The sequence below is a fragment of the Dipodomys spectabilis genome, unplaced genomic scaffold, assembly GCF_019054845.1.
Source record: "Dipodomys spectabilis isolate Male_0828 unplaced genomic scaffold, ASM1905484v1 ptg000073l, whole genome shotgun sequence".
Lineage (NCBI taxonomy): Eukaryota > Metazoa > Chordata > Mammalia > Rodentia > Heteromyidae > Dipodomys > Dipodomys spectabilis.
The window spans coordinates 4,551,797-4,569,043 of NW_024870750.1; the positions used below are offsets into that span (position 1 = coordinate 4,551,797).

Sequence of the window (17,247 nt, forward strand, 5' to 3'; positions counted from 1 at the left end):
TACATCCCTAAGGCAAGAATGCCCAGACTATACCTGTATTCCACACCGAGGTCAGGACCCAGAGTCTGGGAAGGAAGGTCTGATGTGTAGCTTTTACCTCTTTGTCCACAAAGTCTCACAAACAGTCATCTTTATAACAGTCATCTCATAAACAGTCAGGCTAATGACTAATGAAGCAGAGCTGGGCTGGATGCAGTGGTGGCACTGGTGAACTTTCCAGGGCTGGCCTAGAAAGTACTCTGCAGCATTGGCTACCTACCTCATCCAGGACTCAGAACTGTCCCTCGGTTACAAAAGATAAGATCATGCAATGGGCCTGCAAGGATCTCAGGAGAGCTAGTGAGCAGGGGGGGGAGGGCTGACACTGGCAGTAGGTGTTGCAAGTACCCAGGTTTACCATCTGGAGATGGAGGATAAACTGGGGGATCTAGGAGGAGGTAGCTGGCCAGGCTGTCATTGCTCTCTGACATATTACATGTGTCCTCTTAGTGGACTGCCCCTTAAAAGAAATTCTGTGCTTCAATATCCATTCTAAACAGATTTCCCCGCATGAAAATGCAGAGAAGGAAGGGCACAGAATGAAACTGTTCACTAAGCTTGATCCTGCAGTGTTAAATTTCCAGAGATGGCATGGAAATAATAGTCAGAGGCTCCACACTAGGTCCTGGCCACGGGACCTTATGTATGTATTGTAACTTCCTGGAACTTGAGTTTCCCATTGGTACATAGAGACTACAATGCCTGCCCTGCCTTCCTTTATACCATTGGTTGGATTAAGCAATTGTTGGAATACTCTACAAATTATACCACATTATATACAGATGAGGGATGATGATTACTATTCATAATGAATTATAAAAACTCAATCCAGGGAGAAATATTAGGATGGTGATTTGATTTTTGTCACAGAAATCTACCAGCACTGTTAGATACTAATGGCAAGTGTTGGGGGGAGACTCTAGGAGGTCTTCAGGATCCCAGAAAAATACTCTCAGGTGTATCTGTGGGCTAGGGAAGAGCCTAGGGCAGGCAGGCAGGCAGGCAGGCAGGGATGGGGCACTCACTTGAAAGGGTGGCCTTCATCGGTTTTCTGTACAGCTTGTAAAACAGACTTGTAGATGCGGAAGCTGATGGTGGCCGAGAGCGCAGCCAGGGCCAGGTAGGCGATGACGCTCACCACGCTGAACTGGGTCAGAGAGAAGAGCAGCAGCAGGAAGCTCCCAAACACAATCCCCGTCTGCTTGATGTCCCGCCAGTACAGCAGGTCAATAGCTGTGAAAGAGGACACATACACACACCCCATGAACCCTGCTTGTGCTAGAATGAGCTGCTGGTCATCTGCCCAGCTGTTGGGGCTGCGGGCTCCTACCAGACACTGAGACTGCTAAACACAAAGCAGTGGACAGATGCCTATAGCAGCAATTTCCTTTGGGAAAGATGGAGGATACTTCTCCACATTCACAGATAAGACTCCGTGGGCAGCAGTGCTACAGAGGCATTGCTGTGGGCTACAGCATCTACACAGTGGCTGGAATTAGGCGAATTCAATACAGAGGACTATGTGAAGCCCCTGTGCTCTTCTTTTGGAGAATAGGGATTACGTGTGCACCCTGCCATCCTGGTGACAACTTTCTCAGTGGCAGCCTGTATGTAGATTCATACATCAGTACCCCTGCTGCTCAGAAGGGCAGAAACAATAAAAACAAGAGCTTTTATTTTTGCAGAGAGAGTGGTGCCTTTGGAAGTATGAAGTCAATCTGTGGGAAACCAGCTTCACAGATGCATATGATACAATCCATACCGTACACATTGGGATGAAGACATCGCCCACCTCCTAAACCCCAGCAGACCTGAGCTGCGGCGTCAACAAATCCTGGGGCTGACATTTGCATTCAACTTTTGGACAGCATGACTTGTTTACTTAAATTCTATGACTGAAAAAAATCTGGACTGCAAGTCTGAAAATTGACATTACATTTACATCATCTTTTTTCAACCTATAGCTGTGTTCAAAAGAATAAAGCCAGATGCAAGAGCATGGCTCAAATGATACAGCATCTACCTAACAAGTGTGAAACCTGGAATCATGAATCAATACATAAATATGGTGCCTAAGCCCTGAGTTCAAGCCCCATTACTAACAACAAAAATAAATAAATAAATAAACAATACTATCGTGTTTCACACGTGGTATAGCATGGAAATATTTTGAATATTTCAGTTGCTAAAAAAAAATAAAAAGCACATGAGGCTTGCTGACAAAGCTCTGCAAACTTTTTTTTCCTCACCAGTCCTCGGGCTTGAACTCTGGGCATGGGCACTGTCCCGAGCTTCTTTTGCTCAAGCTGAGTGCTCTACCACTTGAACCACAGTGCCACTTCTGGCTTTTTTTGAGTAGTTTATTGGAGATAAGAGTCTCACAGAGTTTCCTGCCTGGGCTGGCTTTGAACCACGATCCTCAGATCTCAGCCTCCTGAGTAGCTAGGAGTACAGGCGTGAACCACCAGTGCCCAGCTGCAAACGAATTCTTTAAGTTGGCAAATGACAAATGGTCTTTACACACTGTTATTTTCAATCAGGAAGAGAAAATGTTATTGTCAATCAGGTAGAAAAAAATCAGAAACAAATGTCCCATGTCATAACCAGATGTAAATCGCAGTAGCTTATACTGCAATTTCCTGTGCACAGTACTGGAAGACAACTGGTTTACAAGATTAGATTCCAGTCACTTGCACGGGGTGAAGCAAATGGAGGTGATCAGGTAGGGGGAGCAGGACACAGCTCCTAGCATTCATCTGAGTACAACTGCTGAAAGAACAGTGCAGGCTGAGAATCTCTTGTCCAAAATGCCTGGGAACAAACATGCTTTGCATTCTAGAACACTGTTTGGATTCTAGATTTTTTTTGGGGGGGGGGGATTCTGACTTATTTACATCTACATAAGAATATATCTTGGAAACTGGACTCAAGTGCTAAACCTGAAACTCACTTCTGTTTTAAATACATCTTATACACATATGAAGGTAATTTGAGACAATATTTTAAAAGTAATTTTATGCATAAAACAGAGTATCACCATATGGATGTTTCCACTTTGGTAGCATGCTGATGCTCTAAAAGTTATAGATTATGGAACATTTTGTGTTTGCGAATTAAGAATGGTAACCTTCTATGGTTACCATGGCAACCTTCCAACCTTGTACCCTAGTGACAGTCCCAGGCTAAAGAGGTGACATGGAATAGGGCTAGAGCTAGGTGCTAACCCTCCTCATGCTGGCTGGCTACAATTCAGGGGCTGAGAAGCAAGGGACTCCACAATGGGCTCATGATGACCTCCCATTATGACACTGGAGAAGGAATTTACTCCCTATCCACTGGCCCAAGAGAAGTGGGAGAAGGAGCCCCACGGAAGCCCGGTCCCTCTTGGGGCTGAATGTAGGGGGAAGATACAGAGGCAACAAACCAATCCTAGGTTAACTTTTTAGAGCAGCAGTATCTACCACAAAAGGAAGGAAGGAAGGAAGGAAGGAAGGAAGGAAGGAAGGAAGGAAGGGTGGAAGGGAGGAAGGAAGGAAGGGAAAAAGAAAGAAGAAAGGAAGGAGGGAAGGGAGGTAGCGAGGGAGGGAGGAAGCAAGGAAAGAAATATAGAAGGGAAGAAAGAAGGGAGGAAAGGAAGGAAAGAAAGAAAGGAAGGAAGGAAGAAGGAGGGAAAGAGAAAGAAAGGAAAGAAAAAAGAGAAAGAAAGAAAGGAGGGAAAGAAAAAAGAAAGAAAGGAAGGAAGGAAGGAAGAAAAGAAGAAAGGAAGAAAGAGACAGAAGCTAAGGATAACAGAATGACTTGCATCTGGTCTGGGCTGTCTTGGGCAGTCTGTGGACAGAGCAGTAAGTCACATTAGTTGTGTAGTGTTATCTCCTAACAGTTCTATCAGTCCAGTTGCACAGACTGAGGAAGATTTCTACTTAGATTAACAAAAGAATGCTTTTAAAACAATGGCCAGTGGATTCTGGGTAGTTTGTGACAGATACCCATTTACCCTCAATTCTTAAATGTTCAAAGCACTTCGTACATGATCACATTTAAACCGCACACCATTAGTTCCAAGTGACAGGTGAGGAAGCTAAAAATTAAGAAAATTGTATCCTGACTAGGTATTACAAAGAACCAGAAAGCACTCCTAAATTGGTTGTTTTTCCCCAAAGAAAATAGTTGTCTGTCTCATGTGGTATGTTGAACAGAGCCTGGGTGCTATCCTTGAGCTTTTTCACTCAAGGCTAGCACTCTACCACTTAGAACTACAGCTCCACTTCCAGTTTTCCAGTAGTTAATTGGAGATCCAAGTCTCGTGGCCTTTCCTGCCTGGAGTGACTTTGATTCTCAGATCTCAGCTTCTTGAGTAGCTAAGATTGCAGACATGAGCCACTAGCGTGTAGGAATTTTTTTTCTTGAAGTGAAAACAAAGGAATTATCAATAGTCGATCACTGGTTACCTAGTAAGCCCAGGAATCAAGCAATCACAAACCTTGTTCCTTTTCTTAAGAAACTTAAGGCCTAGCTGAGATGACTGTGTGTTCATTTAAATAAACTCTGACTCAGTGTCAGAATATCTTGTGATGTGGGAGGTGGCAAACTTTTAAAGTGAGGACCAAGCATGCCTAGGGTGGTTAAAGGAAGAGGATGTGGGGTAGTTTGTAAATGTAGGGAACAATTTGTTAAGGAGATGAGGTGGATAAAAGGAAATATTATGAAGGGTTAGTTGACAAGAATGATGACTAATTAGCTGTGGGAGAAAGGAGGAAGAGTTAATTATGGGTAGAAGCAACATTTCAAAGCTGGATGATTGAGATATGAGCATCAGTGACAAAAATAGCAAGCTGAGGATGAACTGGTTTGGGGGGAAGATGGCACTTGTGTTTCAACCTCCAGATTCTGACATGAGACTTGAAAGCAGGCCACTGTAACATAGCCTGTGGCAGGAGCAAGATAGGAGTCACCAAGGAGACAGACTGCCAATTAAACAGAAATCCCCCTTTTCAAAATTCTGTGAGGTTAAGTGACTCTTTTAAGTCTTTTAACTCAGTGGACTTGAGTTAAAACCAATCATATCAATTACACAGTGACTTTCGGAAGAGTAAGCACAGCAGACCATTTGGCCTGAAATTTGGTAAACAGGAGAATGTTTAGAGTTCGGTGTATTCTGGGTAGAAATAACGATTGAAGCCAAGGGAGGGCAAGGGTTGCCATTTAGGATCAAGTCATAGAAAAGAATAAGTAGAACTATAGAAAAAAGGGGGTGGGCAGCTGCAGTGTCTAAGGGCACAGCATCTATGGTGATGGGAGTTCCCAGAAGAAAAGCAAAAGCTACCAAGTGGTATTCTGGAGAGAGCGGGGGAGGGAGATGAGAGCCAAGAAAAGACAGACCAGTGTATTTGCAGCTGGAAGGTCATTCACAGTTTGGCCGAGGGTGGTGTTGGGAGTCATGGGGTGGAAGCCCCATGTAAGTGGTTGGGAGAGGTTGTGCAAGTTCAAAGAATAGTGATGATTGTGAAGCAGCAGCACATGCAAACCCTTAGGATGAGCAAAATCTGGGGATGTTGGTAGAAAGATGGACAAGGATTCTGGAGAGAGAAGATAATTGATTCAGCAAGAGCTCAGAGAAGGCAGGACAAGATCTAATGTCTTTTCAAAGAGTGGAGAAGAAAAGAGATGGGAGAGACTTTGGGGGAAGGTATGGGAGTGGCAATAGATATGTGTTAAGCTAAAAGTGTCCTGAGCTGCTGGGCACTGGTGGCTCACACCTGTAATCCTAGCTACTCAGGAGGCTGAGATCTGAGATCACAGTTCAAAGCCAGCCCAGGCAGGAATAGTCCATGAGACTCTGATCTCCAATTAGCCACCAGAAAACCAAAAGTGGCACTGTGGCTCAAGTGGCAGAGCACTCACCTTGAGCTGAAGAACTCAAGGATAGCCCTCAGGCCCAGAGATCAAGCCCCCGATCAACAACAACAACAATGTCGCTTGAGCTAAGTTGCCTTGATTTTTCTTTGGAGACTAAGTCCTGAGGTCTTCCTGGGACTGAAATGGTCCGGGGTAGGCAGGAGTTGAAGATAGTAGGAAAAGATGAGGCCTGTGTTGTGCAATACCCTGGTAACAAGTTACAAGAGGCTGCTGAGCACTCAAAGTGGCGTGGTCCCAAATGAGACTTTCTGTGTCAACTACTATATTGGATTTCAAACTTAGTGTAAAAAAAATGTAAAACAGAATATCTCCTTAAATGCTTTTCTTTGTACTAATGAAAAGTGAATATTTCAGATATATTGGATTAAATAAAATACAAAAATCTACCTCTTTTACTATTAAATATGGCAGACATTTTAGTAATATATGTGACTCACATCCTATTTCTATTGCCCAACAGGGATATAGAGAAATAGTAAGGATTCCCAAAAGGATGAATGAAAGAAATGTCAAAAAGTAGGTGTGGCTACAGTCAAGAATTGATAGTGTAGTCAGTAGGGCTGGATTCTGGGTGCTCTGATCAGCAGTAGAAGTAGAGTGTGAGCTCACCCGAGGAGCATAGCCAAAGAAGCACACAATTCAAGAGGACAGAATCAAAATGGACAGGCCTGGGACTCAGGCCGGGAATGACGGTGGAGACAGCTGGAGACTGAGGCGGGTGTGAGTGATAAAGGGCTGTGGGTGGTCAGAGCAAGCCTGTGGTCCAGAGCTTTAACCTCAGAGTGGGAAGGCTGAGAGGTGACAACACTGTGATCAGAGCTGAGAATTTCCCTGTTCCAAATCTTCCAGGACATGCTGATTTTTCACATTTTAACCTTGCATTGGATGTTGTAAACCATTGTGGGAAGCTCTATGCTAGCTGCTGTGGTGTGAATGTGGTTTGCCCACACTGAAAGTCGCTCTGAATTTTAATCCCCTTTGTGAGGTACTGAGAAGGTAGAAACTTAATCTAATCCTGGTGTTTAGAAGTGAGGTCTTTAGGAACGATCCAGATTAGATAAAGTCATCAGGGTAGAGCTTCACAGATGAATACGATAGCTTAGTAAGAACAGACCACAGCTCTTATATACAGAGTGCACAGGGAGGCATATCAAGGGGAAGTGAACCGAGAAAGGACCACTGGATCCAAAGACTGTAAAATCTCCAACCCAGCATCTCTTGCGCCAGATGATGCCGTGTACCACCTTAGGATTCTGCCAGCAAAAGGCTGTCACCAGACGTGGATTTCCAGAATCATGAGCCAAGAAACCTTTCTTTAAAATAGTGACATTGTATTATTAGCCACAGACCACACTGGATCCAGAAAATGAGATATTTGAATAACAGTTTCCTTGGAACCCAAGTAAGAAAAATCGAAGTAACTAACTGCTGCAAATTAACCCCATTAGTTTCTGGGTACAACAAGCAATGTATAACTTTCCTCTCAAGGTCCTCCTCACTTAGAAAAACCAGGTAAGAACTTAAACAGCTGAGCATACATTTGCTATGCCTGCTCTTTAGGGGCAGGTATATTACTGCATCACTCTGACAATTATAAAAATGAAAGCTACCTTGCTAAAAAACCAAGAGGCAATGCATTGGTTTTGAAATGATATATCAGTGAATCCTATCAATTTGATAAATGGGCTTGGTGATGTCCTCTTAGTCCTGATACCACAGATAAAAGAACAGTTTGCAGCCGGCCTGGGACTGACTTAGAGCAGATTCAAAGGTAAACCTGACAGATTGAAGACACTACTCAATGCCAAAACCACTGTTCTCCCCATCCCTGAGATGTAATTAATAACAGAGGAGAAAAATAAGAAACATGATCCTAGGCTGGAATGAATAGCTAACTATGTCAAATTTCTGGATAGAATAGCTCTTTACTGCACTCCAAACTTGTTTTTGATTTGGGAGACTATTTTAGATACATCCAATTACATAACCCAATAGTGACTGCAATATTTAGACTGTTTATTAAAAATGTATGAACTAAAAAGATATTGGTACAGCTACTTACATTTTATTTATGAGATAAAATGTGGTATAATTAAATAATATAAAATGGCAATATATTGTGCAGAGCTATCTGCATTATTGTGCCATTTTCTTAAATGTGTATTTATATCCTATCTTGGTCTAGAAAAGGTTTCAGGCAGCATTGTACAACTTGCTGTATGACAACTTAGTGCTACTTTAAAATAAAAAGGCCAAGTGAATGTCACAGAAATACCATCATTTCACAAAAAGAAGAATTGACAAATGACACACTTGCTTTAAATTCGTCATGTAGTAGAACAAAACAAAGAGAACCATGAAGACAGAGAGCTGATGCTTTTTGTTTATGTTTTTAAGAAAGGGTTTTATTGTGATAATCGCATACATGTGTATAGTTGGATCACCCCTAAGTTATATTTTCATTAACTTTCTCGCCTTTTCAGTGTTTGGTGGGTTTGATTACATGCAATGTATATACTTCAATCCTCTTCACCCCAAATATCCTTTCTTTCCTCCTCCCTCTCTTACTGATTCCTCCCCTTTGGCATGAAAGTTTCATTATTATTGTTATTATCGTCCTCACTATTTTATGTCTAGATTCCACAAATGAACACAAATGGAAGAATAATATCCCACAGTATGTATCTATCATATTTTAAAATGAATTTAAAAGTCAAACTAAGACCATGATGATTCTTTGTATGAAGTGCTCTACCACTTTGAGCCACTCCTCAAGCCCTGAAATTATTTTTTGAACTAAGAAGATATAGAAAAGGAATGAGCTTCAATCATTCCAGTGTTTGCTTATTACAATGTAAATGTGATGCTCTTCCTCGCATCAGTTCCCACTAGATTTCAGATCTGCCACTCTACAATTTGATGAGCAGGCTCTTAAAGAGGAGAGATAAAATATGACCATGACTGAAGTTTGCTTATTGTGAAAGGTAGAGTTGCAGTAAGTTCTAAAAGCTGAAATCTGCTATGTTGGTACTTTTCATTTGTTCAAAATTAACAACGGTATTGACAAAGAACTTGTAAATAATGCAGGAATTACTTCCCCCTTTTCCTTTTGGCAATATAAAAAATAAAGCATTCAATTATTGCACTTCATGAAATTAAAAACGTTGCTCAGATTTTACTTAAAATTATAGTTCAAACATATTTTGGCAACAATCAAACAAAAAATCCTTTAATTCTAAGTTCTAAAATTCATAACATTTTTTGCTAGTATTGGGGTTTGAATTCAAGGTCTCCCATCAGCTAAGCTTGCTGGTGCTCTACCACTTAAGCCATTCATCCAGCCTGGCAGTTTGCTGATTAATTGGAGACAGGATCTCAAGTACATTTCTTTCCCAGACTGGCTGTGTATTTTGATGATCCAGATCTCAGTTTCCTGAGTAACTAGGATTACAGGAATGAGCTATCAGCATATGGCCAATGTTTAAAAAATTTGAAATATATGCTATACATTTATAACGATTATAATTATCAAGGTTTTAAATCATTTTTTATTTGTAACCTAAGCAAAAGTTAGTTTTTTAAATAATCATTAATGACAACTTCTTAGCTTTTCAAATTGTCAGCTTAATAAATAGCTTGGTTAGATTTCGCTGAATGGCTGCATATGTTTTCAAAAGACAGGAAAGGTGTCTATGTATAAATAATGCATGAATCTTAATATTGTAAATATGCACACAATATCAAGAACAGGTTGAGAAGGATGGGAAAGTTTAGAGTCACATACGTTTAATTATTTTCAAAAAGGAATGTGATATTCTGAAGGTCATACACTCCAGGACTAAAATAGATTTTGTTTTACTGGATCCAGTGGATTTTTAGAATTTAAATATATTATAACTAAATATGCAATTTACCTCATAATTGTGTTGCATCTAAAGATGCAAAATAACTGGGTGCAACATATCACTGCAAATATAGAGAGGAAAAAGACAATGAAGAGAGAGATAGAAAAGAGATCTGAAAAATAAAGAAGGAAGTACTTGCTAGCTAGAGTGGAAAATTGCATATACAATCTATTTATATTTATCATAAAATATCAGAATTATATTTTGTTATCAGAACTATTGTTTTAATGAAATTATTATTCATTATGTTAGTTCATGAAATCTGAAAGAAAGGAGAGATTTGAAGGTGTGTGTGTGTGTGTGTGTGTGTGTGTGTGTGTGTGTGTGTGTGTGTGTGTGTGTGTATCCTGAACCTTGAACTTAGGGCCTGGGCACTGTTCCTGAGCTTTTGGAATCAAGGCTGGTGCTCTACCACTTGAGACACAGCTCCATTTCTGGCTTTTTTGTAGTTGAGATACGTCTCTCTCAGGTTGTCTGCTAAGCTAGCTTCTAACTCTCACCCTCAGATCTCAGTCTCCTTGGTAGCTAGGATGACAAATGTGAGCCACTGGTGCCCGCCTTGAAGATGTGATTTTTTTTTTTCTGTGCCTAACAAATTTTTTTGTTCAGATATTGAAATCGAGATTGATAGGTTTTGGAAAAGCTGCAATACCAGTTATGATTTGATGTTACAATCATGCTGTAAAGAAAAATAGGCAGGGAGAAAAAAACTTAAGGAAAGCATAAAATGTTCAAAAGTATTTTATAAAAAATTATAAATGGTAAAAATTATAAATGATTTAAAAATTTTTTTGTTAATTTCTAATTAATGTTCACATGTAACTTTTCAAACACATAAATATATTACCAACACTTCTGTCAATTTTTTTCACTTAGGTCTTCTTCTAAGAAAACTTAAATGCTATAGAATCTTCCTGTGAAGTCTAAAACTAAAGTGCCATTAAAAGCTGATCTAACTTACTAGTTCATATGTCTTTCTCTTAATTTTAAGGAAAGCATAAAGTGTAAAGTAACGTGTGATTAAAAGCTGTTCTAACTTACTAGTTCATACATCTTTCTCTTAGTTTTAAGGAAGGCATAAATTGTAAAGTACCATGTGTCTGAAGTTTCACAGTTCTTTCAGTCTCATGTCAGCAACTTCCATCTGATTATTTTAAACTATCTTGAAGATCTATAAATCTTATTTTATAAACTTGATCTTTCATTGGCTACTCAGCCCACTGGCCTTAATTTTATAGTCTATTTTTTAATGGATACAGCAACATATCAATGTATCTATCTATCTATCTATCTATGTAAATATGTCAAACAGTATTAGGAAATATTGATTAACTCTGGATGGTAGAATTTGAGGTGATTTGTGGCTTTCCTCTGAAATTTTCTTCATAAAAATAAAACTCATGATATGGATACATGATCTGTTTTAGGGAAAAAAAATATATAGTCATTCTTGTCACAGACTGTGAAACATCCCTTTGTAAAGTTTTTCTTGGCAATGATAATAAATTTTGTAAAAGGCCTTCATTTTCCAGTGGAGTAAGTGAAACATCTAAATAATATGCAATTAACAAATTCGCTTTCCCATTGTATCTCACTGGAATCTATACAAAGGGAGATTTCAAATGCAATTTTACACTCATATTCCAAATGCAGCCTTATTTTAGATAAAATTATCAATTTTCTTTTATATGTGTGTGTAAAATTGTCTTTGCTGAATTCCCTTTTCAAATGACCAGCCTTTCTTGCAACAACTGTGGCTCATACAGCATAGTGCTCTGTGTATTCTGGAAGCTCAGCTCTTTAACAGGGATCTCAAAACAGCCTGGAGAGCCTTGATGTGTTTCCACAGAGCACTGTAGGCTAGCATAGAGTTTTCAAATTTTTTATTTTATATAAAAAAATAATAAATGCTTTTAGGTTTGACCTCTGTGGCATGTGTTTCATCCTCCATCAATAGTTTCCATGCTGGGGGAGGCGTAACTTCAGAGCATGCCACCCACAGTAAAAGGGAGCTAAAGCTTATGCTTAGCCAAGCACAGAACAGGTACCCACCCTTCGTATTACTATAGGTCCCACCAGGTGAATTCATACTGTTAAATCTGGAAAGAGTGACATTTTGACTAGAGATGGAATTGTATAGAGGAGGCTCTGATTCTTTCCCCCGGTACAATATTATTTGGACTTAGGTAGTGTGGTGGAATAAAATGTAGGATTTATGATTAGGCTGCTCTATGTTCAGGACCCAGTTTCATCCTGGGCAACTTACCGATCAAAACCCTCCATTCCCTCCTGGATACTGAGTAATTTTATGGAGGCTAAATTAAGATAAGGTTAGTCACAGGAGTTTAGGACAGTAAGTGACACATAGCAACTATTTATAGAAATTTAGGATGGTGATTTGATGATCATGGTGATTATCATAGGAATCAAATGAATTAGATAAGATTGTTGCCTCTCTGCTGGATTTTGTTTTGTCTATAAAGAAGGAATCTATGTGAACATAACTAATTGATGATAAATGGGAGTCCACTTTCTGTCATTCAGCATGAATTACAATGTTGAAATGGCCAAACGCTCTGGATAGGATGCCAAGCAAGTCAGCTTTTACTATTTCAGTCACTATTTAGCACAGAACATTGACCAAGTCGCTTGGTTTCCTTAGGCCTTCTGATAGCTAAGAGTAAACCAGACATCTCAAACGAGATGTGTAGCAAAATCAAAGCTTGTGAACACAAGGGTCATTCAGCTCACACAAGTACCCTTACACAGATCACTCATATCTTTAGAAAAAGTCCTGGAGGGAAAAGCAGTCCACTGCGGAAGCAGATGGCAGAACAGTGAGAAGTGTGGCCTCCAGCAATACTAGCTGAGTGCCTGGATAGAAACCTCAGCCATCACCTGGCACATGAGGATCACCAACCTTATACAGCACAGGACTTGAGAGGATTAGATGCAACAATCCAAGTAAATCACACAGCAAGAATGAGCCCATAATATTAGTATTGTTCACTGTGATTATTATCTATGTGGTGCTTATTAAGTCATTGTTTTATCCCAATTCTTTTTCACTGAATAGAATGTGCTTTGATTTATTATTGATTGAGTGCTAGCAGTATAATTTTTTTTAAATTAGAAGCAGAATCCTGGTACTTACTAGGTAGAAAATGAACTGTTCCCTCCTGTGGGGACAGGAGGGGAAACTGGGAGAGAGCCAGGGAAGGGAAGAGATGGTTCAAAAAGAATTGAGCTCATTACCTGATTCATAAAAGTATAAGCCCCTTGCACATCACTTCTACAATAACAATAACAATAAAATTAAAAATTAAAAAAAGAAACAGAATTTCCACAGGGTACCATAATGTAGACTTTAACTTCTCTTTTAAATATGCTTTTTGTTTGTGTGTTTGGATATTTGGTTTGATTTTGTTGTTTTTGAGACAGGATCTCACTCTGTAGCCCACATTGGCCTTGAAGTCTCTATCTTCCTGCCTTAGCCTCCTGAGTGCTAAGATTACAGACATGCACTGCCATTAAACATTCTTGCCTATAGCCAAGATCATACATATTAATAAGGTTATACATAGTCCTTCTACATGCGCATTATAGGTTTTATGATGCATCGTAATTCATCCTAACTGAATTCTGAATTGGCTATGATTTCCTATTTCCATGAAATATTTTAAAATATGGAGGAAACTTGAAGCATGCATTATTTATCTTTTCCCCCAAGCAAAACCTTCACCTCCTAATACTTCCAGGGGACATTCCTGACAATGCTGTGCTGACTTGTTTTAACTGTATTTACGGCTGACTCAGTCACACTCATGTCATTTGTGTACTGGACTTTTGCTGCCCTATGTGTTCAGCACACTAAAAATTATTACACCAGTGGCTTCAACCCTGGATCCATATTAAACTCACCTGAGGAATGTTAAACAAAAAATACAGATGCTCACTCGGCTCTATTGAATGAGGATCTCTCAGGGCGGGGCCCGGCATCCTTTGTGCGTTTTAAAGCTTCCCAGGGGATGCTAATGTGAAGCCAGGGTTAAGGACAACTGCTTTTAATGAACGTGAGCATAAAATGAAGAAGATGTGCATCTTATTGTAGGTTTAGATAAAAAGTTCTCACACTAGCCTGGAGGGGAGAATAATTCATTTCTTACCACTTTTCTTTTGTGCAGATTAACCCACCCAGTCCGTTTGCACGATAATGGTTTTGTTCTTTCTGAGAAAAGGAAGTAAGTAAACGGAAGACAACCAAAGGTCCATCTGAATGATCCTCTCTTGCAGCTGTGTTTGGAAAGAAACATGATGGACAATTGATGGCATTTTTGTGTTAATGTCTGATTATAAATGTCCATACATTTAAAAAAAGACAGAAAGTCAACTGAGGGAAAACACAAGATTATGATGGAACAATGCCCTGTATCTCACACAAACAAAACAGGAGAGCTGCCATCTTTTGGTATCCACTTTTGTTAAGAAGAGAAGAAACTCATAATCACAGTCTAACAGCCAGTCTTTATGTCCAACTAAACAGTATTATATGAAGCCATAGTTACCAAGTATATTTCTTTCTATCTATCTATCTATCTATCTATCTACTTATCTACCTATCTATCTGATGGTTCTAAACACATAATGAGAATACCACAAAGCCTTTCCCAGCTGCCTTTCTATCATCAGCATATGCTATTGTCATCATTTCCTAAAATGATGCCTCTCAATTGGCATGTATTTCTTATTTATTGGCTTTTAAATTTATTGTCCACCTATTTTCTTTTGACAATCGCATTTCCAACAAACTCAGGCAATTTGAAGCAGCCTACTGTATTTATGTCGTTGACACCCAATGCCACATACAAGAAGCATGCTTTTAATTCGGAGGCTTGTGTTTACTTTTGCTTTAAAAAAATTTCCAAGAAAATCTCCCACAGAAGCATTAAAAAGGCACTCATTCGTCTTATGATATAAAATTACGAGGGAAAAGATACCCAAGTGTTGTGTTTTTTTTCTTTTCATGAACTACTACTCCAGGGTATTCTTGTTCCCCGGAGGGATGCTGCAGGTTACACCAAAAGAGCCTTCTTCAGAGCCGAATTTATTACAGCTCAAAAGACACCTCCTTTACAAACACCCAGGTTACAACACGCATTTCATTCCTGCATGTATCTCTTTCTCCTCCAGCAAGGTAAGGGAGGGAATTTCAATGTAACAAAGGAGAGAGATGGATATATGAAGTATGAGGCTGAATAAAAATGGCTGAAAAGCAATCCAAGCGAGGCTGGAGGGTGGGCCACACCCAGTGCGAATATGGACTGTTTCAAAATAAATCTGTTATACTCCAGGGCTGCCTCCACTGTTTGGTTATTTCCCTCCATTTCCGCCACAGTAACCCGTCATTAATAAATAATATTCCCAGGTGATGGGGATGACAGACAAAAGCATAGGAATATTTCAGAGTGAAGCATTCTAATACGTAGCTACGCCATCATAGTTTCAGGATTTGGAGAGCCAGTCTGTCTTTCCAGTCTCCTTTGTGTGGCCACAAAAAACAACCCTGAGATGGGTGTGTCCCCTTTAGAAAGCTGCACTGGAGTCCTCTCAGTGAATGGTTCTGCCAGGAAAGATTGCGATCTTTGGGCAGAAGTAAATGCACTGAGATGCTTGGAACAATAAGAAAGCGCTTTAACTCTGGGGATGAGGAGAGATTAAACAAGTCCTGAAGGTTAACACCCAAAGAGCTCCCGCAGGAGGCAGAAGATGCACGATCTCCAATACCCGCGTTACACTATGAAAACAAAGGGTACAGGAGGAGGTGTAAAAGAAAAGGGGGGGGGGGGGAGAGGGGTAAGGGGAAAAAAAATCAAACACCACCCACTTTGATTTTGAAATAACAGATTTACTCCCCCCCCTCCCCCCCCCCCCCCGACAGAAAGCTCTTGGGTCTAAAGCATGCATGGGTCCCACAGGTGAAACGCTGCACAATGGACGGACGAGTCAGGTTCCCGGGGTTCGCGGGCGCCGCAGGCATGCACTACGGAAAGAAAGAGAATACCCTGACTTTTCCAGTTGCTCCACACACAGTCCATCTTGGTGGAATCGGCTGTGGCCTGCATGGTGCGGGCTTTGGGGGACTCGCCGCGGCTCTCCTCCGAGGCGCTGAGCTCGCACGCGGGCGTCGCTGGCCCCCGGCTGCAGCGGCTGGGCTCGTGGTAGCCTCGCGGTTGCAGACAGACTGAGGCTGCGGCGGGAGCGCGCGGCGGCGCGGGGCGGTGCGGGGCGGCGCGGGGCGGGCGGCAGGGCGCGGGCGCCGCAGTTCACGCGCCGCCAGCGAATCAGCGCGGCGCGGCTCCGGAGCTGCCTGTGTGCGCGCGCGCGCGCGTGCGTGCGTGCGCGCGCGGGGATGCGGGCAGGGCTCCGTGCGCAGGGACGCGCGGGGGTGGGATGAGGCGCGGGCTGGGTCGCTTTAGCCTTTGAGGATGCTCTGGTCCAGACAGTTGTGCGGAAAAGAGATCTAGGGCAAGAGCGTTAGTTAGAGGGTCCAGGGCTATTCCCGACGAGTATGGTACCGATTCTAGAAATGTCTTACCGACCCAAGAAACCTGTTGGGAGAGGCAGAGTCAGTGGCCTTGGAGTGTCAGGTCTGCAGCACAGTGTCCTCTAGTTGTCCCTTCGGATCGTTCTGTTCCTGATTCTTTTAAAAAAATGCTGGCCACAACGAAATTTGAATTGCTCAAGATCTTTCCAAAGAAAGTGCCAAATTCCCTCCCTCTTTTGGAATATTCCACAGTTATCCAAAAGCTTTATCGGCAAGCAACAGTCATAGGAGAGAGATCCTACAGCGTTGTGCCCTGGGGTGGTGCGATTCTCCCTTTACCCAGATACCGCTGGCTCTGTTGCGGTTGAAAGAATGAATGTCACCATGTAATACCTGTAGTGTCCAGACCCAGGGGATGCTGGCCACTGCAGACCCAGGGGACGCTGGTCACTGCAGACCCAAGGGACGCTGGTCACTGCAGACCCAGGGATACTGGTCACTGCAGACCCAGGGGACACTGGTCACTGCAGTGCCGGGCAGGGGCGATCAGGTGTGGGGACATGCAGACGGAAAACGCAGAAAGCAAAGGGCATTTTGTGTCTAGAACGTCATCTTTGGGACTGGGTGCTGAAGGTGGTGGAGGTGGGTGGTGTGCACAGTTTTGTGTCATCTGAGAGAGGACCCATATTTTCCAAGGTTAATCACAGATTTTAGGGGTCCCCGATGAAAATGAAAATGCCAAAGTAAGGAATGCCAGACTTTAGCATAAAATACTTGGTCTGAGTAAACACTAAGACTTGGGAGCCTGGGCACAGGGCCTACGTGTGTTTTGATGAGGAAAAG

General features: G+C 41.5%; 1 protein-coding gene across 2 annotated transcripts in view; it reads right to left on the minus strand.

Annotated features, from left to right (window-relative positions):
- Positions 1-17,247, minus strand: part of Rtn1 (reticulon 1) — a 198,379-nt gene that overhangs the window by 8,625 nt on the left and 172,507 nt on the right. The window contains exons 1-2 of one of the 2 annotated variants that reach the window (XM_042682589.1): positions 15,922-16,122; positions 1,065-1,272 (exon numbers count right to left, since the gene is read on the minus strand). In XM_042682589.1, the coding sequence (XP_042538523.1) occupies positions 1,065-1,272; positions 15,922-15,982 (269 nt within the window). In that variant the 5' untranslated portion in view covers positions 15,983-16,122. Of the gene's footprint in view, positions 1-1,064; positions 1,273-15,921; positions 16,123-17,247 lie in introns of those variants that run through there. The other variant, XM_042682588.1, reaches the window with a different exon arrangement.